Below are 26,026 nucleotides of genomic sequence, written 5' to 3' on the forward strand. Positions count from 1 at the left end.
TAGGGGCTTGATGACAGAGTCGTCTCCTTGGCATTATGTGCCAAATGGGAAAGTAGATTGTGTACCTTAAAAGACAAAAGAGATGTTGAATGAACTTGATCCAATACCTGTGTCAGATGCATCTGTGTCCCCAACACACTAGGACACTCAGCAAACTGTGGGGTTCAGCACAGTTGGGGAGAGATCAGGCTTTTAGACCCTGTGCCACCGAGTTGGAGAATCCAAGTCTTACTTTCAAATCCCAGTCCTCAGGTGGTGTGGAGTGTCACTAAGGGCAGTCTAGCGGTGAGCAACGGAACTGCTTTGTACCGGACACAGGGCACAGGCACTGCACAGCTCAGAGTCAGCTGGCATGCGACACAGCCATCACCCACTGGGTCCTGCTGCTTCCCCAGGGGCTTCACATATATTCTGTGTACCCAACTCGATCCCACAGAGTATATCCCATTGCCAACAACCTATTTATAGACAGGGATGCTGAGGGGCAGAGATGATCTGAGACACACGGCTGCAAAATGGCAGAAACAGGACAGAGGCCGGAATGATGCAGGACAGAGGCCGGAATGATGCAGGACAGAGGCCGGAATGATGCAGGACAGAGGCCAGGATGATGCAGGACAGAGGCCGGAATGCTGCTGGACAGAGGCCGGGATGCTGTGGGACAGAGGCCGGGATGCTGCGAGACAGAGGCCGGGATGATGCAGGACAGAGGCTGGAATGATGCAGGACAGAGGCCAGGATGATGCAGGACAGAGGCCGGAATGATGCAGGACAGAGGCCAGGATGATGCAGGACAGAGGCCAGGATGATGCAGGACAGAGGCCGGAATGCTGCCGGACAGAGGCCGGGATGCTGCGGGATAGAGGCCGTGATGCTGCGGGACAGAGGCCGGGATGCTGCGGGACAGAGGCTGGAATGATGCAGGAAGCAAGGCTACATCCGCGTTTCTCTAGTCTGCTCTATACCAAGGATGTGGGGCGGCTCCCGAGTCCCTGCCTCAGAGGAGAGAACCAAGGACCCTTGAGATGAATGCATGGAGGACGAAGACCCAAACACTCTCTGCTGATTCCACAAACCTAGCTCTTTCTTCACAGACATTATTTCCACTGAGCCCCACCCTGAACCACTGTGACTACTGAATTTGGGGCAGCCTCCATCTGTGGGCACTTCATTTTTGCCTTGTTTTCTGTGGTTTATTTTTGGCATCAGAATCTGAATAGATGTTTTCTCTTTCCTAGAGTTTGATCGCTAGAGAAAAAGAGGATGAAGAGGTTCTCTCAAGGGGAGGGGGAGAGAAAAAGAGGATGAAGAGGTTCTCTCAAGGGGAGGGGGAGAGAAAAAGAGGATGAAGAGGTTCTCTCAAGGGGAGGGGTAGACGGCTCAGTCAATAAAGTGTTGGCTGTGCAAGCGTGAGAATCCGAGTTCGAATCCCCAGAGCCCAGGTTAAAAGCTAGCATAGTGGCGTATGTCTGTAATCCCAGTATTGGAAGCTAGACACAGAAGGATCCCTGGGGCTTGCTGGCTAACCAGTCCAGCCCAAACAGCCAGATCCAGCTTCAGTGAGAGAGACCTTGTCTCAAAAAACAAGGTGGCCAGTGACTGAAGGAGACAATCAGGATTGACCTCTGGCCTCCGCACACACATGGACAGGTAAGTACATTCACACACACACACACACACACACACACACACACACACACATTCTGTCTGTGCTAGTAACTGACTAAAACAGTGTGTATATGTTGTGTCTGGCCTGGCCCTTCTCACGCAGCACCCTTCTCTCCCAATCCCAAGCCCATTCATTGCAACAGTGTTCCCTGGAACACCACGGCCACCCCCTCCAGGTCCGGGGTAGCTTTGCATGGCTGCTGGTGAAGGTGAGGCTGCCTGGCAGTGGGCTGAAAAATCTCAAACCAATTATCTGAGGAGTGACCAGCACAAACCAGGCCACCTGCCCTGCAGCTGTCACCTTTGGGGTGGATACATGCCACAAGATAAAGGGACACCCTCTCTGCTTCCTCTTCCTCATCTGTCGTCTTTTATGTGACAAAATCAGTGCCCAGAGACGTCAAAGCAACTTATTTAATGACTCTCCGGCTTCAGCATCCTTTGAGTCCTTGGGAAGGTCATGTACACACTGCAGAGGGAGGGGCCGGAGCCAGCGATCCCACTCCAGTCCGGCGGTGCAGAATCCATCACGTTTAGGCACCAAGATCTTCGCTGGGGTGATGAGGACTCACACACAGGATGTAGGCTCCACCTGAACAATGCCAGCCCCGGCTGGGAAGCCACGAGAAGGGACAGTCAGAAGAGACAGTATCAGGGAGCGTTGCAACTCCGCCATGTATGTATGTGCTCGTCAGTGGAAGGGACGTGATGGGGCAAAGAGGAGCCAGAGTCCGAGGCAGCCTCCTCTCCCCACAGCACAGTAGCTTTCCTTGGGACAACACTGGAAGCTCTAGACCAGTGGTTCTCAACCTGGGGGGTTGTGACCCCTTTGGGGGTCGAACGACCCTTTCAAAGGGGCGGCCTGAGACCACCAGAAAACACAGATATTTACATCCTGATTCATAACAGTAGCACAATTGCAGTTATGAAGAAGCAATGAAATAACTTTATGGTTGGGGATCACCACAACACGAGGAACTGTATTAAAGGGGCGCAGCATTAGGGAGGTTGAGGACCACTGCTCTAGACCATGATGTCCTCACTGGGAAAATACACGTGTGTGGCTGGGTGCAATTGGCATCATGGTTTTTAAAGTTGAAAAGTTAACATTATAGATGGTCATGTGAGGCCGTTTTCATGCATGTATACAATATACTTGAGCAGATTCCCCTAATTCCTCTCTGCCCTCTCCCATCATCCCCCCTCTTTCTCCCACGACTCTCCCCTCCCCATGACTCCCTTTCCCCCAGTTTCCTGTCTACTTCCTTTGGGTCTGTAAACACTGTGTCTTTTATCTTCTTTCACCCTATCAGAAAGGTCACAAGAAATACAGTCACCTTGCTCTTGGGAGCACGAGTCTAATTTTCCTGTCCTTCCTGTGGGAAGCTGAGTGGAGGGCGGCCACAGGACTTCTGGTACCTGTACGGGGCTGGTCAGAGAAGAGAGGTCCTGATAGCTGGACAGTGGGGGGATTAGAGGAATGGGGGCCACCTTTGAATGGAGACATAGGGGTGAGGGACTCTGAGGAGAGGGACCAGCGCCCCCGATTCTGGCCTGAATGTAGAATAAAGATAACTTTCTTTCTTCCTTTAGAGGCTCATGACAGAGGAGATCGGAGGCACTGTGCGGAGTGACTGGGTCATAAATCATAAAGATCAATAATGCAGGGACCCGTTTCAAAGGAACTAGGACCTCAAGGAGCCAGGCAGGCAGGAGAGGGTGGGTGTGAGTCTGCAGGTGATTCAAGAACAGCAAAGACCAGGGGACTCCGGGAGGGCAACAGGGGCAACTGGGATCAAGACTGTGGACACAGACAATGGCAGACAGAGCCTCAAGGTTCCCAGATGGTCACACTGGAGGGGTAAAGCAGCTGTCATGCTCTGGGTGGAAGCCAGGCTCTTGGGCACTGGTCATGATGCATAGCACAAGGGCTTTTTATGGCAGTCCCAGAAGGGGTCAGAGGCTGGGGGTCCATGCAATGGAATTTGCTTACATCCTAGAAGCCATAGATAGCCTGGGAAGACCTCAAGGTACTCTCTGTGTCAAGGTCGGTATGTGAGGTCTGCTGTAGCTGGCACTCTGCTGGGGAATGGGCAGCCTCGGCTCTGTGGGCAGTGGGCATTGAGAAGGGCAAGGCTGGAGGTTGGAAGGGAGCAGAGGCTTCTGAAGGGAGCAGGTGAGACAGGAGCAGTGCATGCCTGGGAAGGTAGGAATGACTCGAGGGGCGTGTAGGGCTGGACACACACACACACACACACACACACACACACACACACACACGAGAAGTGGACATGGGGTGAACAAGAGGATGGTGAACTAAAGGGGACCAGATGAGGGAGGAAATGATGAGGTCAGCTTGAGCCACCATGACCTTGAGGGTACCTGACATCAGAAAAGACCGATGGTCCAGGAGGGAGATTATCCAGGAATGGCATGCAGGTATCTGCAAGAAGGAGGGAGGGTTGGATAGATCATGGCTGGCATAGTCCAAGAACTCTTCCAGGAGGCCACCGATGAAGGACGATGGGGTCTGGAAGGGAAAGTCATCCTGGAAGCAGGTGCAAGATGGGACTGACGGCTGTTGGCAAGGCCGGTCGGGAAGCTGAGTAGCTAGGATGTCACCAGTGGCCTTGGCAGCGGGGCAGAGGACAGAAGGCAGGTGACAGGCTGCTGAAGTGTGCGTGGACAGAGTCTAGAGGACAAAGAGGGACTTTCAGGAAGATGTGGAAATAGTGCATCGGGGGAATACAGAAATATCTAGACAGCTTAGTGTGTCCGAGACTTAGCGCAACAGCACCACAGTGATGTCACGTGACAGGTGGGAAAGCCAGAGAAGACAACCTTGGAGGGAGACAAGGTAGGAGATGTGGATGGAGCGAAGGAGAGAGGACTATCGCTGTGGGACAGAGTATGACACTGTGAGAGACTGGGAGTTAGACAGACTCCCCGGTAGGCAGACAGATGTTGTCATTGCCAGGCAATAAAGGTGGCGGATCTCCAAGATGGCCAGCTTCTTCCTCAACCTTCTGACATGAGACAGAAGCCTGGCAGCCTAAACCAAAGTCCTGCGGGCTTTTGTCTCCCACCATCAGGCTCAACAAGTTCAAGGCCTGCTCAGGATACATCACAACAGTTCTGGACCCATCAACCACCCTTCCTTTCTTCAAGCTGGCCAACCCTAAATGAGGGGAGGATGGCTCTTCAGAGGCTTTAAGACCCCCGGCCTTCAAGAAGAGGCTTCTTCACCCTCTGCGGGGGCTTTTTCTCGGTGTGCACACTGCACATGTTTCCTCATCTCCAATAAAAGCTGTTCTTCTGTCTGAGGTGCAGGAGACTTCTCGGCTGCTACCTGTTGCGCTTCAGATTTTTCCTGCCTTTTACTTTTTTAAAAGATTTATTTATTTATGTATATGAGTACTCTACTTGGGTGTAGTGCTGCATGAGAGAAGAGAGCCTCAGAGAGAGGAGGGCCTCTGATCCCATTGTAGGTGGTTGAGCCACCATGTGAGTGCTGGGAATTGAACTCAGGACCTCTGGAAGAGCAGCCAGTGCTCTTAACCACTGAGCCATCTCTCCAGCCCCTGTCTTTTAATTTTTTAACTGGCAGAGAAAATGAACCCAATCAAGACCCCTAGACTGTGTTATTTTGGGGACTCTTGTTGAATTTCTTCTGAAGACCGTATCAACTGGACACATTGGCAGAGGTACTGGACAGACACCTGCCAAGGAGAAGGTCTCTTTTTACTACAGCACCCACCAGTCAGAGCTCTGGAGCACAGACTGGCACAGACCCCTTGACTCCATCCATCTTACATCTGTCTTCAGACGCTTCGTGTCTTTACAAACCCCTCCATGCTAGTCACAGAAATGGGAAGCGTCCGTGACTCCGTGAGCACTGCCCTGTGGACTGTTCATGCCGGCTGACCATTCTCCAAATAGGAAATGTACTTCTCTACCATCCTGTAACACAAGGGACTGTTATTCATGGTGCTAACCTTATTTTGAACATATAGATGGCTTCTGACCTATCCTATACCTACCAGTACTCAGATAGGCATTTTGGGAGCACATGGTTGATACTCAGTTAGAATGACCTCTGAGGAGACAGGACCTGGTGGAAGTCACACATAGGCTATGTGGTTTTAAAGCCACACAGCTTCCTGGAGGATCTACCTGTCTATACCCCCCACACCTCATTGAACAGGTAGGGACCACCACAAGGGGACTAAAAGCATGTAAACTCTGGGCCACTAATCTGTCATCTGTCAAAAGCGTAACGTGTGTTTTCTTTGCCCAGGTCTTTATACTTTCCCTAAGCTTTGTCACAAAACACCAGCTGAAGCCAAAAAGGCCAGACTCTGACTAGGCCAGGGGAGGACTATGTGTTTAGTTTGCTACAAGTATTGCGGTAGATAATACATCTGGCATGGCAGTTATGATAAATAATGGCCACTTTGGTCACCTTGCAAAACTTGAAAGCCACTGAGGTGGTTTGAATAAGAATGGCCCCCATAGGCTCGTATGTTTGAATGCTTAGTCATCAGGAGTGGCACTACTTGAGAAGCATGAGAAGAATTAGGAGGTGTGGCCTTGTTGGAGAGAATGTGTCAATGGGGGTGGGCTTTGAGGTTTCAAAAGCTCACACCAGGGCCAATCTCTCTCTTCAAAGTTCTTTTCAGCTTTCTCTTACAGTACTTGTTGGCTATTGGTCTCGTGCTAGTATTCAGCCTTTGATGGAGTTTATTACCCCCTTTGGGCTTCATTCTCAAGCAACCTGACTCTGGGAAGAACCAGGCCCAGGGTGCCAGGTCCACTAATGGCCTCACAATGTCCACAGTCACTGTGTGGATCCCATTTGTTTAATAACACCAGTTCTTTACAAGATCCTGCAGATATGTGAAGTAGCACAAAATGCTAGACATCTGTCTTCATATCCTATCTGTGCCCTTCACTGTCTTAACTGGGGTCAGACTCACTTCACACCAGCACACAGGCCTGTTGACCTGTTGATCATTTAAGAACTGTGCCGGGTGGTGGTAGTGCACACCTTCAGACTCAGCACTTGGGAACCAGACACAGGTGAATCTCTGAGTTCGAGGCCAGCCTGTTTTACAGAGTCCAGACAGCCAGAGCTACTCAGAGAAACCCTCTCTTAAAAAACAAAACAAAATAAAGAAGAGAGAGAGAGAGAGAGAGGGGAGAGAGAGAGAGAGAGAGAGAGAGAGAGAGAGAGAGAGAGAGAGAGAGAGAGAAGAAAAAGCATTTTGCTTAAGCTAATAATCCAGGGCTAACTTGGACAGTTGCTTGCTAGAGCAGGTATATTTCTTCCACCCCAAACTTGGTTTTTCTACCAACTTAATCATGGAGCGTCAGTAAGCCATCATAAGGCCAGGACATTGGGCAAGATGACTCTGGCCTCAGTGGCCCAGCAGTTCGTTGAGGAAGTCAACCATCTCTAGACCACCAAGTACAAGGCCAGGTTGTTTCTACCCAAGAAGAAAAGCTGTTAAAACCACCATTATGGTTACCAAACTGTAGCCAGCTCCACTCTATAACCAACAAATGGAGCAGTTCGGCCACTCTGCGCGGCACTGGACCTTTGGCTTGAGTTGACGAGGCCTGAATGCTGGGTCTCATCTCTGCTATTTCCATGCCTACAATGCTGACAGCCACTGTTACTGGAGGCTGTACCTGACTGTACCTCAACCTTCTAGAAGCTTCGCCTGTCTATCTACCTCTCTTGCTTGGAGGCTCCGTTCACCAGCAATGAATGCTTGGATCTGCTGTTCCATTCTTTTTTGTGTATGTGAATATTAACCAAAAAAAAAGATTTGACAATTTGTTAATGAAAAATGATATCTTTTGCTCTTTTAATTTTCATGGGGCTATGGAGGAGCTTCATTTAAATCATGCAGATAGCTTGAGGTCATGGCCAATTAAATGTAATTGAACCTCTGGAAGTCATGTGGGATAATTCACACCTCGGCCAGCAGAGGGCCCTTCAGTCCTATCAAATATCAACTGTCTCTGTCAATTACTGAGTAAGCCTGATCTTCATGAAAACAAGGAGGCCTCCATCACTGAGTTCTGTGAATCCTCCGAGCACACTGCCCAATGGCCACCACAGGCATCAGACCCCAGGACGCCTTGTCTGAGCTGTTAGAACATGCTTACATCATCTATGTTATGGACATGTGCTCTGGATGCTTTTAGGATTCTCTCCCACAGGATCCTGCTTCACTGGTTAGGGAGAACATTAGGAAAACAAAACCCAGTCAATGCTTTCTAAGCTATTGCCTCAGTTTACCAAGCTGGAGAGGACCACTTACACTCATTCACTTTTCTATTCTGTGAGGACTGGCTGAGCATGTGCTTTTGGCTGGAGGGAGGGAGGGGACCTTTGGCGGTAGGAACCCCTCCCTGCCTGTCTGCAGGTGTGAAGCATCCTGGGTCTGTGTGTGAGGTGCTGGAGGGGAATGGAAAGGTTCAGGTGATTGGGGGTTCACATTCTTTATTAACTAGGGGTCCATCTGAATAGTATGCAGAGACATTTTCTTCTGCACCCCCACTGAGCATTCTGCTGCCAATTGCTGTCTTCTTGGGCTATCTTTTATACAATCAGCGAAGCCAGGTCAGGTTCTAGCAAGAGGCTAACTTAGTTTTGAAACTGGAAATGATAACCAACAGAAGAGCCAAGGTATCCTAAAACCGGGAGCCTCACTGATGAAGAGGAGGTAAACTGAGGCAGGGTAGAGGCGAAGGACTAGGGGTGCTCATCCTGATGGGCAGTGTGTTGGGGGGCAGGGCAATGCTGGTAGGAACGGAACACAATGGTGCTGTTACTGTGCTTAAGGAGAGAGGTCAGGATGCAGTGGTGTTGTTTTTACACACACAGTGGTGTTGTGTTTACAATGCAGTGGTGCTGTGTTTACACATGCAGTAGTGTGTTTACACACAAAGTGGTGTGTTTACATACAGTGGTGTTGTGCTTACACATGCAGTGGTACTGTGTTTACACACACAGTGGTACTGTGCTCACAATGCAGTGGTGTTGTGCTTACACATGCAGTGGTACTGTGTTTACACACACAGTGGTCTTGTGTTTACACTCAGTGGTGTGTTTACACATGCAGTGGTACTGTGTTTACACACACAGAATGGTCTTGTGTTTACACTCGGTGGTGTTGTGTTTACACTCGCAGTGGTGCCGTGTTGAAAGCTCCACTCCTCCATGCCCTTCTGTATAAAGCCTACATAAGGGCTCACTCCAGGCTGCACCGATGCTCGGACACCTTGGGAAGAACAGAATATACACAGGCTGAGTACTCAGGCGCACTTCACTCCCCAGGGCAGGGTTAACTGCAGTTAATGCCCACTCTTCCCGCCAAGTGTTTTCAGGGTGAAGAAGCATCCTTCCTTCCATGCTTGTGGTGTCTAAGCCTGACCACAGGTCACTCACTGCCCCATATACAACATCAGCAGATTCAATCCTGTACTCGGGACTTAATGTCCACATTGTGTTCTTTCACATTCTGCTGCTGACAGTACAGGGTGCCTACAGTCTGATGCTCTCTCTCTTCGGGGCCCCACTTGTCCTTGGAGGGCAGTTAAAACTAGTATTTCCATGGAGAAATCAGCCCTCTTGTCTCTTTCCTCCAGAATCCCACCAGAGCTGGAGACACAGCTACACCTACTACATGGCTCTGTGGCCCAAAGACCTTATCTTTCTTTTTCTTTTTTTCTAGATTATGACGTCCCTGACTTGGGGTGGACTTTCCCACATGGTTCCATCTGGGCTCCTTCTGGGTGTTCTCGCCTTTGACTCTGTCCTCCCAGGATTAAATGCTGAAAGCCCACATTAGTGCAAGAAAAGACAGAGAGCCCTCTGGCTACCCAGATGCCCAGCACTAACAGGCATGATGAAGTGTGGCCTTGTACTGATGACATGGCATTCTGAGTCCCGGACCACAGCACACGCACACTGTGGGATGCTGGGTTCTGACTGTATGTGCGTGGGGAAGAATACGGTGAACTCTCCACACATGCTGCTTAAACCTGCCATTGGCTTAAAACTGCTATAAACAAAGGACATGTGCAGGAAAAGGTTTGGGTATCCCCCTGCACCCCTCAATCTGAAACCACCTTTATCACTCTGTGGAAGGCATCCTTGGCCTTCATATAGACACCCTTTTAGGATTTATGTTCAGTGTCCAGGTCCCTTATATAGGCCTTATACAGAGAGAGAGAGAGAGAGAGAGAGAGAGAGAGAGAGAGAGAGAGAGAGAGAGAGAGATATGTGCATGTGGTGCCAGAGGTCAATCTTAAATGTCATTCTCTGGGGACCATCCTCTTGGTTTTTTGAGACATGGCTTCTCACTGGGACCTGGGGCTCACTGATGAGGCTAGGCTGGGATGGCCGGGGAGTCCCAGGGATCCTCCTGTTTCCACCTCCCCAGCCCTGGGATGACCACAGTGGGCTTTTCATGTGGGTGCTTGGGTTGGCACTTAAGTCCTCCTAATACTTGGCGAGCCCTTTACTGACCAAGCCATCTTCCCAGTCACCCCCTCTTTTCATTTAATCAGCTCTGTTCTGAGGCCATGTGTGGCCTGTGTCATGTACATCACATTCTTCACAGATCCATGTTAGCAATACCACCACAAACAACAGCAGTGTCCTGGTCTTACACATCAGAGTCCTCGTCCCCAGGAGCTATGGAGCAGGGCTGTCCAGGTCCTCTTGGGACTGTGTCACGAGCCTTGGACAACAGCACATCTGGGCAGAGCCCTTTCCTGGGGGAGAAACTGAGCACCAAAGCGTTGTGCTTCCTTTGTTTCTGGCTGCAGGCTAGTGTGGCTGCAGGCCCTAGACCTGACACCCCCACCCCCCACCCCGCACCCCCAGCTAAGCAGCCTCTGTAGACATCTTCTCCTAGGACCTCCCTCTCGTGCTGGCCCTTGGCTGGGTTACTGAGTAGAAGGGGGAAGGAGAGAGCCACAGGCCAGCAGGGAAGAGCCAGCACCTCCCCAGAGTTCAGGTGCAGGCTGGTGAGTTCTGTTTGGCTTGCACTGATTTCCTGTGAGAGAATCCTGAAGGGTCAAGGTCTTTCTAATGAGGAGAGAGGAGAGTCAGGGATAAGCAAATGACTTAGGAAGATGGGGATCCTATGGCTTTGAAGTCAGGCCTGGGCTTAAGTTTAGATTCCAGCCCTGTAGTTCTTCGCCTCAGTTTTCCTATCTGTAGTATTGAGGCATTATTGGATTTGGGCACCATTAAAAAGAACAATTTGTATAACTCCTTAGGGTGTGCCTCACTTTTGGTTAGATGTCTCCAAAAGTCCTTTTAGCATCCCCGCCTCTGATTTATTATCATAAGGATCCAAAGAGACTGTGGATTCCTGGGAAACGGCCTTTCCGCCCATGCAGACTTGTTCAGTGTTCATTGTACACCAAATCAGCCCATGTTTCTTTCATTCTTTCTATCTGCTTAAAAACGGAAATGTATTGTCTTATATTCTGGGGGCTGCAAGGCTGAGATCAAAGGATCTGCAGAGTTGGGTGTGCCTTAGGGCTTCCCTGTGTCTCCTTCCTCACTTCCGTCCCCTTGGGTTTTTTGTTGTTGTTGTTCCCTGAAGATAAATGTTCTTCCCGTGTCTCCCCACCTTCTAGTCTTCTCTCTTGGTGTCTTAACTCTCCCTGTCTACACCAGGAGCTGGAGGGGCCGTGAAAGTATTCCAAATGTTTAATTGATCAGATGAGTAATTTCTAATATTTCCTAAAGGTAATACCTTCTTGTCTTCATCTTACCCCAACTGGACAGAGAACCTGAAGTAACTGTTGTTCCCATTTATACCGAACACGTCTTAAAAGAGACCCCTCCCCCGGCCACCCTGTGTAAAATACAAGACTCCTTCAGGAGCAGTGGCCACAAAATGGACTTGAATCTGTGTGAAGCAAACCAGAGGCTTGTTTTCCCACCCTGCTTCCAGGGTGGTGAGGAAGACTGAGCGCCCCCAACTGGCCGCAAGAGCAAACGCAGGCTCCTAGCAGTTGCAGCTTCTCCCCAAAGATTAATCCAGGCAGAGGGATTAGTCTCAAGAGGCATGATGGGTAATAAGACCCTTCTGTATTCATCTCCAGCAAATCTCACAGAGCCAGCCTTGCTGCCTTTGAGCCCATGGCCTGGGTCCTACATTTGACAGTGAGGCACACCCTCCAGCTTCCTGGGGTCCTAGTGAGCCACACTCTCCAGCTTCCTGGGGTCCTAGTGGGCCACACCCTCCAGCTTCCCGGGGTCCTAGTGAGCCACACCCTCCAGCTTCCCGGGGTCCTAGTGGGCCACACCCTCCAGCTTCCTGGGGTCCTAGTGGGCCACACCCTCCAGCTTCCTGGGGTCCTAGTGGGCCACACCCTCCAGCTTCCTGGGGTCCTAGTGGGCCACACCCTCCAGCTTCCTGGGGTCCTAGTGGGCCACACCCTCCAGCTTCCTGGGGTCCTAGTGGGCCACACCCTCCAGCTTCCTGGGGTCCTAGTGGGCCACACTCTCCAGTTTCCTGGGGTCCTAGTGAGCCACACCCTCCAGCTTCCTCCCCTTGACTCGCCTAAGCAAGCTCCCAATCCTGCCTTCCTCTGGTTAATTAAATGCAGATAACTGCTATGTCAGTCATGCTGGAGCACAGTGGCCTCTTGGAGCAGTCTTAATTGAATGACTCCCAGTCCTGAGACTTCTGGGTCTTTCATTAATCAGCTACATACACAACAAAGGTGATGCTTAATGAGGTGTGTGTCAGGCTCCCGACACCAAGGGGCCTAGGTGGATGATGTGCCGGTCTACATTTTAATAGCCTGACGTCTAGCATTTCCTGTCCACATAATGTCGGGTTGTGATTACTCTAGTAAGTGCAACGATTCCTTATCTGTTATCAAGACAAGAGCTCTCACTTTCCTAGAAGGAGAACACAAGACTCAGGTCACTGGCTGTTCTCAGAGTCACACCAGGAGCTGTGAGTGGAGTGGAGAAACCCAGGCACTAACTGTGTGTTCATTACTCAGGTTATGAACCATGGAGGCTCCGGGTGGACTTTGGGGGTCACACAGCAGCACTATGACCCCAGAAAATTATTCCCTCATTTTGTACCTCTGTTTTCTTATTGGTGATGGAGGTAATAGCAGTGTTGTGAGAAGGGAATACCGTTACAGTTTTATTTCTGTTGCTGTGATAAAATACAGTATATTTTATCATATAATCATATCATAAAATATCATATAAAAGCAACATTGCAGTGGGGTGTTGGGGCTTAGCTCAGTAGTAGAGTGCTTACTTAGCAAGCTCAAGGCCCTGGGTTTGGACTTCAGCTCTGGGGGTGGGGTGGGGAACAAAACGTAGGAAGGGTCTGATTGGCTTACACTTCTAAGCTAAAGTTTATCATAGCAGGAAATCAAGGCAGAAACTTCAAACAGCTAGTCATATCACATCCACAGTCAAGAGCAAAGGGGAATGAATGTCTCTTGCTTGCTTGCTGGCTTATGTTCAGCTTGATTTCTTTATTCTTACACAGTTCAGGAGCCCCTGCCTAGGGAACGGTGCTGCCCACAATGGACGACGGTATCTTTCTACATCAATTAGCAACCAAGACAATCCTCACAGACCAACCTGATCTAGGTCATTCCTCTTTGAGACTCTCCCCAGGTGATTCTAGGTTGTGTCAAGTTGACAGTTAAAACTAACCAGCACACATACAGAGCAACGTACACAAGAGTGTTGTTTGGGTGGGAGCTCCACCTCAAGCCCTGGCACCCTGGCACCCTGGCATCCCTATACCCAAAGGGTCTGGAATGTTTGGAAGGAGTCTGGTGGAAGATCCACCTTGGCTCCCCTCCCCATCTCCTTCCCAAACCTGCCCCTTCAAAACCTGCCAAACACAGCTCCTCCTCCAGGAAGGTTCAAGACCACTCCCACAGGGGATATATAAGCGGCATCCCAGAAAACAGACTCGTGGTTCTTCCAGTCTCCAGTCTCCATCTCCTCTCTGCAGGCCGGGGAATCGCCTGGGAGCGCTTTACCCATTAAACCTGGGTTTTCCAATTTGGTCTGATCCTGTTTGTTGCGATGGCGGAGAGGCCTTCAGGAGGCCTAAAACTTATCAAGTGTCTGCTGGGAGAATGCTGATGCTCACAATTCATGTGTAAGGAAGACTGGCATCCAGGATATACAAACAGTTCTAACAAACCAAGAAGCCAGAATGGAAGGTAAGCAGCAAGGGAGCCGGGAGATGACTTAGATGGTAAGGCGCTTGCTGAATAAGCATGAAGACCCTAGCTTGATGCCCAGTCAGTACACATTTGAAAGAGCTGGGCATTGATGTGTGCTTCTCATTCCGGGGCTGGGGAGACAGAGACAGGCAGATCTCTAGCGTTTGCTGGCCAGCTAGCCCAGCTTTCTTGGTGAGTCCAGACCAGTGAGTGACCCTGTCTCCTCAAATGAGGTGGATGGTATCTGAAGAATGACACCCAAGGTTGACCTCTGGCTGTCATGTGTATTCTTACACACCTGCATGCTGACCTCCACTCACACAAGTGCATCCCACACAGGCAAACGTAAACACACACCCACTCACCCATCTATCCACACAGAGTAGGCAAGGCCCTGAAGAGAGATTTCGCAGGAGTCAGTCATGGGAGCGGAGCACATCCGATAGGCGTCCTGTGGCAGGAAGCGTGGTGCTGTAGGGTCCCTTTGTGACAAGCATGGAGGAAGGGGAGAGTGACACCCCTAAGAGCCTGATGGTGAGAGGTGGCTGAGGGAACAAAGCCCACTCCTGACTTCACTCACTTGAGATTCCTTGGAGGGATCCACTTCTGTGTTTCATTGACACTACCACCCCCATTTTTTTTAATAGTTCTGAAAGGCAGGTTCGGCCCAGCGCCCAGCCTGGATAGTGTGTGCAGCCACATTGGTTTCTGTAGCCAAAGCTGACATTCTAACAACTAAAGGTAGGTTGAGCGGCTGGGGGGTGACCTCAGGGTCCTCAGCCAAGTCACAATTACATCTTATAAAATCTTCATATTATCTATAAAAGATTCCTATCAGAGGTATTTAAGATTCATTCCTTTTGGTGATGGGACCCAAAGGGGTTGTTAGGAACTTAACAAAGGTCACAAAGCTGGCAGAGCAGTTGGTCCTCTGAGATGCTGTCCACGACCCCATGTCATTCTGGTCTGTCAGCCTTCTGTGCTGGGCTTAGCTCTCCACGGGTTCCTCCTTTAGACTCGCTGGAAGAGCCAGCACACAGAGAGTAATGGAGCGCCGTAATTTATACCACATGAGAAACAATACAAGCACAGGTCTGACTCTGGTGAGCTGAGGACGTCAAACGTGGGTTTGATTTTCCAGGAGACACACAGGCATGTCAGGAAGGAACCCTGTGGCTGTGCGAGTCTGGTTCAGGCAGCACAGTAGGGCGTTTATGCTGCAAAGCAGCTGTTTCTAATTGTGGGATGCTCAGCCAGATGTGAGCAAGAGTTAATTTATGGAGAGACGAAATGGGAGTTGAACACAAATGCGTCTGCTGGTCTAGGGAAATGCCCTGCAGGAAGCGAGCATCACTTGGAACAGGAAAGGGGCGCCACAGCACATACCTTGAAGACCAAGTGGAGCATCATCTGCAGGCCGCTCTTGCCGGGGTACTTCCCGGCGATGTTGGAGGCAGACAGGTTGAAGAGGTTAGCTCCCGTTTCTGTGCAGATGGCATGGACCAGCATTTTCTTCCCTACCCCAGAAGGCCCGACGAGCAGCAGCGACTTCACCCAGGGAGCTTTTTCGTGCACTTCTGCGGACCCTGGAAAAGGCAGAGACCAATGCTGCTGAACGCTGCCAAGAAACCCAGAGGTCCTTATTGTGCTAGGGTGCCTCAGGCCGTGATGCACTGTACAAAGGGGGCTCTGGGGCCATGATGAATACACGGAAATCATGTCAAGCCCAAGGCTCACCTTCTGCCCCAGTGGGCTCTGGGCCATCCGGGGTCCTCCAAGCCAGCGTTTCTTCCCTGGTCCTGCATTTTTCCAAACTCACAATTTTACAGAGCATTCCTGTAATAGCTTTGTGTGTGCATGTGATAGTTGTGGGGTTTCTAGGTCAAGAGATTCACTAAATCCTCTGACAGCATGGGAAAGGAACACAGAGAGACAATGAGGTTGGCTGAGACATGTTCATTTCTACTACGTATTGAAGTGTATGAGACAGAGTGAAGGCCAATGGCCAGAGGACAAAGCCTTGGAGGTGTTTCTCCTGAGCTGGCCCCAGACTGTCAGGAGCAAAGGTCACCTGGCACTTGGCAGTAAAGCAACTTGGATTATCATTGTTCCTGTCTCCTGTCTTCATCCACACAGTCTATACCTCAGGGCAGGTGTTCACCAGCATGGGGGTTGGGGAGCTCTCCCTCTGCCTTTCTAACGCTAGGACCACGGCCAGGTGCCATCATGCCTGTCTCAATACAATTTGTCCCTCCCTTTCCTTTCAGGTATGATTGAAAAGATACAGGGAATTGTGTGAAAATCAGGAAATTCGCCATCCTCTGCATTCGTTCAGGTGACATAAACAAGGGCGCGTGTTTGTGGTTGGGGGAGTCATGGCAACAGGACACATGGGGGAGGTACAGTTGTTTTGGTGCTGTTCCTCTTTGGTTCATACTTGGATATGGAAGGATGCTCCGGGCATGGCCCTGGCAAACCCTGGGTGCTCCTGTGGCTAAGCAGGGTGGGTTTTAAATGTGGAAATGTCTTGAGATGTGCTGCTAGAGTTTATGGTCAGGAGGGAATTGAGCCCTGGGAAGGTGAACCTGCAGTGGGAAGGTAGGATACAACTGAGCCTTAGGCGTGGTGTTGTTTCTGCTCTTTTTGGTCTCTTTTGGGGGGCCCGCCACCCAGCTCCCAAATAAATTCACACAGAGGCTTATTATTAATTATGAATGCGTGGCCTTAGCTTGGCTTAGTTTCTAGCCAGCTTTTCTTAACTTTTTCTTGTCTACCTTTTGCCTCTGGGCTTTTCCCGTTCTCTTATTTCTGTAAATCTTACTCTTACTCCATTGCTTGCTGTGTAGCTGGGTGGCTGGCCCCTGGAGTCCTCCTCCTTCTCTGGCTGCTAGTCTCTCTCTTCCCACATTTCTCCCTCTCTATATTCTCTCTGCCTGCCAGCCCCACCTGTCCTTTCTCCTGCCTTGCTATTGGCCAGTTCTTTATTAGACCTCAGGTGTTTTAGACAGTCACAGTCACACAGCTTCACAGAGTTAACCAAATGCAACATAAACACAAGTCACACCCCTTCAAATATTCTACTACACAGTTGTGTCTGCAATGGGAGGCAAAGGGAGCTTGGACCTCAAGATCCACAGATGGTGGGTAAGCTAAAGCTAAGCTGGGGGGCCTCAGCTGGCCTCTGGGAGAAGGGGACATATATGCTGGACTTTGGAGGAGGAGAGCCCAGGAGCAGTGTGTGAGAAAAATCCCAGTGATGGAGGCACAGTGACCAATCAGGTAGGTCTCCAGGAAGCTGCGTGCATTTTGATTGGTGAGGTGGCAGGAAAGACGAGGACAGAGCAGATGGGGAGACGGGGGACAGTTTTGGGGTGTCTGAAAGGAGCATGGGAATTGTAGGCTTGCCAAGGGTGCTGGCTGGGGTGAGGGGTGGGAGAGTCTAGAAAGGGGTCGAGGGATGGGGTGGGGGGAGGCAGTGTGGAATCTGGGGAAGGGACAGGAGACTTGGGGAAGATGTGCCAGATGTGCATACAAGATGTCGCTTTTTGAGGGAGGGATCACCCAGACCACTCAGAGGTAAAGAGGGTGGTCCAGGGAAGGTCCCTGTGGTTGGAGCGCAGCTAATCCAGGGAGCCAGGGGGCCTCACGGGTCTGGTGACTGCAGCTCTTCCTGACACACTCTTAGAGTGGCTTAGAGACTCAGGACACTTCTAGCTTTGGGTATGGGGCCTGTCTGAGGTCTGAAGGACTGCAGAGTAACAAGAGGGCTGCTGTTCAAGGCCCAGACCCCATTTCTGCCATCTGGAGATGGAAGTCTCTGGAGGGTAGGGTTCAGGAGGGTATGTGACCATGGGAACAAACCCAGATCTACCCAGCAAAGCATCCTCCCCAGCACCCTCAGCCTCTTTTATGGATCTTCCAGGACCTGATTAGACGCATCCTGGGCTTTCTCTTATACCCTGAGGGGTCTACAGAGCCTCAACCCTAGTCCTCGTCACTTAGGATGGGGCTCTGTTTCATGACTGGATGTGTAAAGTGGCCTCTGTGGGCTTCTGCCAGTGGCTGCCACTGAAGTGCCCTGAACGATCAGTGCCCCCTAAGGCCTTGCCTCCTTCCTTCTGTAGCAGGACACCACTTTCTCCTGTGGCTGTGGGGAGGTAAGTGGCAGCTTTAGGAATTGTGCCAGGCGCAGCCAGCATCTCCCCAGGCTGCTCTTACGTGCAGCTGGAGGTGACGCAGGCAATTTAGATGAAACACCCTGAAGGCATGTCTGTGCACACAGCTCATCTGCCCTACGCGGGTCTGCATTCTTGACAGGTGACATAAAACTCTCTCAGGAGAACAAGCTCTCCAGCTGACTCTGCAGCCAGGAGGGCTTGGCAGCTGCTGCCGATAGCTGGGGGGGTGGGGTGCAGTGGGCTGGGGTGGGGTGGGAGGTGGGAGGGTCCTCCATGACAAAGGGATGAGGGAGGTAGAGGGGGCAGGCTGCCTCCTGAAGGAAGGCTTTTGGAGCAGAACAGAAAACCATGCATCCCGGGAACCTGCAAACCAAGGGAACAGAAGTAGCACCCTTGGGCAGGTGGAGTTCCTTGTAAACTACTGGCTCCTCGTGTTTTCTGTCTCCAAGCAGGTTTCAATAAGGCATGAGGCTCAGTGTACTTTATTAAGTTGGCCCCGTGAATGTTACATATTGAGTTTGTTGACATTCAATCATGTGCTCCAATATGTTATATCTGTATGAGATACAATATGAAATATAGTACCTGTATATTTATATTGCCCTCAAATTACATTTACTACTGGTGATGGCATGCCAGGAGAGGACGTAAGTCTTGCCAGCAGACTGAAGTTCTGAAGTCAGAGCGGGAAAGTTACTGAAGCAGGTGAAAGGAGCAGAATTTCTAGTTTCAGAGCTGTGGGCGGGGCTCCACTGGTTGGGGTGCTGCCCTTCCCCAGGGGGAAGGAAGACTGACTCCATGCCTTCCTGCATCCCTAGGCACATGCTAGAACCATGTCTGAAGAACTGTGATGGAATTCTTTCAGTGGTGAGAAGGAGCGCCTCAGGGAAAGGCTTAGTACACAGGAAAGACTTAGCCACAGGAGGTCGCAAGTGAAGGCACACAGCCACCTTAGCCCTTGGGCTCAGCTGGCTGACTTCACAGAGGCCACCTCTCTCCAGTGGATTGCTGTAACACAAATGGGACCCAAAGATGGCACAGAAGCCACTCTTCCCAGCATGCCCTTCTCTGTTGGGCTTGTACTGTGGAAGTGAGACAAGGCTTCATAGTCTCAGGCGGGATGGCGAAAAGTCCTTTTGGGGTCAAACAGGAAATACCATCAAAGCAAGAAAGGAGGCTGCTGCCTCAGCTTGTGGGAATGGCCAATCCTTACCCAAAGGCAAGATCCCATACAGCGTGATGAGCTGTCTGACGTCCAGGAGGGAGGGCATGGGCTCTATGGCTACCTGGCGCAGAGTGGTCCCCAGGTAGCTGTACTCGCCTGGGGAGGAAGGAAATCTGGATGAGTGAATGGGAAACCAAACTGGTCTGAAAAATGAAGGGTCAGAGGACACAAATGCAACATGACAGAGCCATCATGGAGGCTGTCCTAGTCACACTGAACTAGTAACCTGACATAGTGCAGAGGCATCTGAAAGCCTTCATCAAGGGAATTGCCCAGATTAGCTTGACCTGTGAGCTTGTCTATGGGGGGACCGTCTAGATTATTAATTGGTATAGGAAGGCTCAGCCCACAGTGGGCGTCTCCATCCCTATGCAGGTGGTTTGGGGCTGTGTAAGAAAACTAGCTAAGCACACATGAGTAAGTGAACAAAAGCCAGAAGAGTGAGGCCGCAAGAAGTCTTCTCCAGGAGTGGTTCCCATTTTGAGTTCCTGCCCTGACTTCTGTCAATGGTGACCTGTGACCTGGAAATGTAAACCAAATAATCTCTTTCCTCCCCAAGTTGCTTTGGTCAGAGGATTTTTATCACAGCTACTGAATGAACCCAGGACATCTTCTCTTAGATAAGGTTTGAAGAGAAACCAGGCAAGAAAGCATAGCTACACCAGAAGTAATAAAAGGTGAATTATATTAACAGTTAGAATAATCTCACACAGAATAAATACTGGCTGCTTAGCATGCACAGACCCCGGATTTGATCTTCAGTATTGTCGTTCATGGTCACCATATAGAGAAAAAAAAGTACTGGGTTGTGTGAAGTGAGCTAAAGTTTTGAGTGACATACAAAGACGCTAAAATGCGGCAGGTTTTACTTTCAACGCTAAGAGATTATTTCTTAAATTGGCACAAAGTTCCACAATAAATTATTTAAGATCCATGTGGAATGTGTGCCCGAGCAGTGCACTGTGAAAGGAAGGGTCTGAGTCTAATTTAGGATAAATAGAAACATCTCCTGTTGAGGGTAATATTAATTTACATTTTTATCATTTTTAAAGGGTTACCAAAGGAATAATACGGAAATAAATCTCTACAGGTTTAATTAAAGATATCAAAGGGCTTAATTGTAACTAGCCATAAATCTGAAGTGTTATTTTCTAACTCATTTAGATAAGGTCACCAAGAAAATTAGTTTGGCTGTCTCCATTAGTCACAAGGATGGACCTTTATGTACCGCTATGACTCCTGTGATCTGTTTCTGAACCCACGGTGAAAATACTCACGGAGTGAGGCAGGGCATTTGACTGTGCCCCCAGATGCTTTTTTTCCTACTTCAGGGGCTCACTGACGCTGGTGTGTGTGTGTGTGTGTGTGTGTGTGTGTGTGTGTGTGAGAGAGAGAGAGAGAGAGAGAGAGAGAGAGAGAGAGAGAGAGAGAGAGAGAGAGAGAGAGGCAACGTACACACTCCTGTATGTGAAATGTCAAAGGCACCCAATGCCTATAGCATTTCCAAACGTGTGGAAAATTAGAGCGACATTCGAGAGACGGACTGCCGTCTCGTGCAGGGCAGCCTTCCAAATCCTCGGCATTAAAGAAAGAAGTCCTTGGCAAGGACGAGGGTATTGGTTGGCGGAATGAGTGATAGTGGACACTTCCATTACGGATCCAGAGACTCCTGCGCTCTAACAAGCAGGTAATAAATAGCAGAATGGTTAATTTAGCCTCTACCAGAAGGGAAAGAGACCTTGTAGTAACCGTTAAATCTAGTGCTTGCTGCCAGCAAACACGACCTTAGAGGGGCTGTGAAAGTAACCTCAATTTTCTTGCTTATGTAAATCCATATTAATATCCAGGCGGACTATATTTTCTGGAACCTAGCAGATTTTATTTAAACAAATTATATTAAATTAAATTAGTGGGTGTTGGTTCTGATAGAGAGAAGGGTCCAACTAGCCTGGGCTGTTTGCCAAGTTATGAGCCTCACTCTGAAAGCATGTCTCTGTGTTTTACGACTGCCCAGAATGGGAGCCATTATTCCTTCCCATCTACAAGAGTCAGAGCTCAGAAAGTTCTGGATCCCCTGCACAAGCACCAGATCTTCCAGAAGGGAGAGAAAAGGAGAAAGCCAGAAGCAAGGGTATTTGAGGTAGAGGCGTGAAATGGGGATAGAAATGCAGGGCAAGTGAAAGAGAAGAAACAGAATGCACCGAGGGCTGAACTGAGTTCTGTACAATCTCTGTGTTGGAGTCTTTAAGCCCGGCTTCTCACCATGTGACCTTACCTGTAAGGAAGGTCTGTGAAGATGCTTTTAGATAACAGGACCACCAGGTGGCCTGAAAATGAGCAGGATTCCTGGCCTTATGGGAATGGGAAAATTGGATACAGAGAAAGACAGACCTGGAGGGAGGACAGGACCCCTAGATGAGGGAGGGTATGGAAGGGGTAAAGCATCCACACACTGGAAGCAGGGGAGAAGCACAGAGTGCTCTCCTCACAGCCGCAGAAGGAACCCACCCTGCCTCGTCTCAACCTCAGACTTCAGTCTGCAGAACTATGAATCGATCAGTTTCTATGGTTTAAACCACCAGGCTTGTGGTTCCTGTTAAGACAGCCGTACCACGCAGGTACAGAGTGAGCAAAATAAAGAGAAGCAGCATGGAAGAGCACAGTTGAAGGTAACTGGAAACACAAAAGATCCCGGATATTAAAACAAAATCAGCTACCTGTATTTCCACTCTATTCAATATAGAAATAATAAAGGAATGAAGTATGAAGCAGTTTATCAAAATACCCGTGTGTGTGTGTGTGTGTGTGTGTGTGTGTGTGTGTGTGCGTGTGCATGTGCATGAGTGTGTATTTGGAAGTCAGAGGTCAATCTCTGTTGATTCTCAGAAGCTGTCCACGTTGTTTTTGAAACAGGGTCTCTCACTGGCCTGGAGCTCAGTAGGTAGGTAGGCTTGTTGGCCAGTGAGTGCCAGTGATCCACCTGTCCCTGCTCCCCCAGCACTAGGGGGCACCACCATACCTGCCTCCTTGTCTGTGGGTTCCAGGGCTAGAAGTCAGATCCTCATGCTGACTCACCTATCTCCCCAGCCAGTAATCAAACTTCTTAAAGAAATCCTTCAGGGACAGGGCTAAGGGCACATGGGAGCATCTATGAACATAAAGAGCGCTCCTTGGCCCATGGCCAACATTGGCTATCTCACCCTACCACTCAGTGCTCACCACGCACGGTGGGGACTGTGGCATCATGGTCTATGGACAAGCCTAGTGTTGCATAGTTACAGAGTCAACGTCCAGCTATAATGACGTGTATTGAAAATCTCTGGAAATGCTGAAGAACTACATTTGTGTTTGGTGTGAGCTGCATAGTTACAGAGTCAAAGTCCAGCTATAATGACGTGTATCGAAAATTTCTGGAAGTGCTGAAGAACTACATTTGTGTTTGGTGTGAGTTCCCCAGGCTCCAAAAAGCACAATTAAGTGATCTGAGAGCCATCTCCAGGCAAACTCTTTTGCAAGATTATGCTTGTGCGCGATGCTGGCAAACTCCATAGCTTTTGGGACTGGAGTTCCGGAAGCGTGTGGAATCTTCCAAGCTTTAGCAGAGGTGATGAGCACCGAGGAGAATGTGACTGGCATAGAGAAGGGCTTTGGTCCATTTCTCATCAAGTACAGCCACTGCTGAGCCACGGTGTGCCAAGAGCACTCAGGAGAATCTTAGTTGTGTGTAGGCGGCTGGTCTCTTGGTAATGAGTCGCTGTGGTGTAGGAGACGGGTGGAGGCACCCTGAAGGCAACGGCCCTTCTCATGGAAACACTCTGAGTCCACCAGTGAAGGTGGCAACACCATTGGCAGAGGGTTAGCAGGAGCTGCGGCTAATGAAGGGCTGAGGACTGGGGGTGTGACTCACTCAGTGTTGACATCTCTTCACTGAGGCTGCTGCCATTGGCATTGGCATTGGCATTCCACAGTAGCAGAAAGCAGAGGCATCGGAAGAACCAGAAAAGGACGGCAATTCTGGAAGGCTGGAGTGGGCTAGCTTTGGCTATCCCGATCAAGGGTCCCAAGCACTAGACATCCAGCCTGTAGTAAAGGAGTCTGGGTGGGAGAGGTGCCCAGAATATTTCTCACAGGAACTGGAGCTTGCTGCTCCCTGGGTGTGGGGTCTGGGCTCTTCAAAATGAGTGTGTTTGAACAGCATTGACCACGTGGTGGTTGCAAAGCCAAATTAGTTGTCTTGTTTCTTGCGTAGCTGAGATCCGGCCAGGAGCCTGTGGCTGGGCTTCCGGGTACAGGGCCAGTGCTTGGAGCTGAGCATCTGGGCAGGGGCAGAGCTGAGCATAGGGGTGGGAGTGGTGGGGGAGCAGAGCTGAGCACAGGGAGGGCAGCCCTGACCTGCTGCGGTGTGGATGACATCTGGAATTTTAAGGGAGCTAACATGAGAGAGGAACCGCAAACCACAGGACTCCAAAGCTGGCTTCAGGTCCTAGCATTGGTGAGCACTCATGGCTGGACCCTGGTCTTCAGAATGCGCAGACTCTGCAGCCTGCTGTGTATGAGCTCCTGGCTCTCTCCTACTAGGAGGAGGAATCCCGGAGGCCTGGCCCACACACTTGCTCTCCTGTCCACACACAGGAAAATCAGGGCTCTGAGATGGTATCTTTCATAGGGCATGTGTCACCTAGGCTCAACTGGGGGCCACCTTTGTATAAAAAATGCTAAAGAAACCAAGAAAATAAAATCAAAATCAGTGAGCCAGAGGACGAGTGAGAGCTGATCATCTTCACTGACTCTTTCTGGACGAGGAGACCAAATACGAACTGGCTGAGCAATGCTGAGTGGTAGGTGATATGTTTAAGAATGTCTCACGCTTATGTGACTACAGCTCCCCTAATGTGGGAAGTCTGTCTGGCTTTTCAGATGAAGGGCACATGCAGACTTGAGGTGGTTGGTCCCCAAATCAGAAATGGATCCGGGGAGGTAATGACCAGTTATCAAAGCACTAACCAAAGATCCCCCACCCCTCCCCCGGTCTGGCTGGCAGGTCCATGCCCAGTCAGAGGCTGGGGAGTGAAGGACTGGATTGTAAGTAGCCTCCTGTTGACCAGCTCTGCCAAGAGGACTGAGTTAGATTAAGGGAGGTGAGCGAAACCAGAGCTGGGGATACGACAGTGTTTGCCGAGCAATCGTGAGGAACTGAGTCTGTGAAAGCTAGGCTCAGTGGTCTACATCCACCCCAGTGCTGGGGAGGCAGAGACAGGAGGATGTGGGGAATTCATTATCTAGCCAGGAAAATCTGTGAGCTCCAGGTTCAACAAGATACCCTATCTCAAAAAATAAGGTGGAGTGTAATTGTGGGAGACACCAGAGGTCAATCTCTGCTCTTCACATGCCTGTGCACATACATGCACACATACAAGCATGTATACATGCATAACGCACACGTACACAAATCTAAAAAAGTAAACCATGGGCTGGTGGTATAATGAGTAAACAGATAAGACTGTAGAACAGGATTCCATAATCAAAGCTCAACAAATCGAGCCGAACTCCTGAACAAATGAAGGCTGGATGAGGCTTGCCTAATCTGAGAGATGAAGAGGTAAATTGGCATCTGGGTGGCAAAAATTACCAGTAGATTCTCAGGTGTTTGCATGAAAGATGGCTGGGAACAATCTCTTGAGTCCCTGGTCCTATACCAGGGACTGTTCATCATCTGGAAATGGAACAAGGAAGCTTTCCAAGAGAGTGTCTGAGGATGACGCCTTCACCACCAGTTCAACTTAAAAGTCACCAGGTGAGACAGAGAGGCTCCAGGTTCCTCCAGTGAAAGGCCTGAGGACAGACCAATGCATGCAGTTCTCCTGCCAACAATGCTTAACGTGGATAGAATAGTGAAGAAACCATCAAAGAGACCCAACGGAGAGGGCCGTCTGTAAAGCAGCCCAGACTCTTCGGGAAGCTGCAGTTGTGATTGGCTCAGAGAGGTGGGTGGGCTGCTTACAGTTGCTTTTGTAAGCTGCAGTTGTGATTGGGTCAGGGAGGTGGGTGGGCTACTTACAGTTGATTTCATCACCTGGACTCAGCTGGAGTTGTCTAGAAAGAGGAAACCTCAATGGGAAAAAAGCCTCCATTGGATTGACCCACAGGCAAGCCTGTAGGGCATTTTCTTAGTGACTGATGGGGAAAGGCCCAGCCCATTATGGGTGGTGCCATCCCTGGGCTGGGTTCTATAAGGAAGCAGGCTGAGCAAGCTACAGGGAGCAAGCCAGTAAGCAGCACTCCTCCATGGCCTCTGCATCAGCTCCTGCCTCCAGGTTCCTGTCTTGAGTTCCTGCTCTGACTTTCCTCAGTGATGGACTGTGATCTTGATGTGTAAGCCAAATAAATCCTTTCACCCCTAAGGTGCTTTTGCTCATGGTGTTTATCACAACTAAAGAAACTTAACTAAGACAGAAGTGATGGGTTCTAGACAGAAGGAGTCTCAGGAGAATAGAGAGCCACAACTACATGCACACCCTCACCGGGATGTGGGACAGAGAAAGACATGCAGTTGTGACAGACACAATTCAGGACTGGTGAGACCGCATTCCAAGTGTACATTAGGCAACAGTGTTAGTGTTAGAGTTAGTCTTCTGGGTGTGACTGCTCTTTGTGCTTATGTTAGAGACTGTCCTTGACCACCAGTTAAGTTTTCTTCACCTGAGTA

The 26,026-nt window shown here is 49.9% G+C and overlaps 1 protein-coding gene across 1 annotated transcript in view; it reads right to left on the reverse strand.

Annotated features, from left to right (window-relative positions):
• Positions 1-26,026, reverse strand: part of Iqca1 (IQ motif containing with AAA domain 1) — a 130,420-nt gene that overhangs the window by 20,030 nt on the left and 84,364 nt on the right. The window contains exons 14-15 of the mRNA XM_059278225.1: positions 19,309-19,416; positions 15,304-15,503 (exon numbers count right to left, since the gene is read on the reverse strand). Of these exons, the coding sequence (XP_059134208.1) occupies positions 15,304-15,503; positions 19,309-19,416 (308 nt within the window). The remainder of the gene's footprint in view (positions 1-15,303; positions 15,504-19,308; positions 19,417-26,026) is intronic.

Source organism: Peromyscus eremicus, chromosome 13 (assembly GCF_949786415.1).
Source record: "Peromyscus eremicus chromosome 13, PerEre_H2_v1, whole genome shotgun sequence".
NCBI lineage: Eukaryota > Metazoa > Chordata > Mammalia > Rodentia > Cricetidae > Peromyscus > Peromyscus eremicus.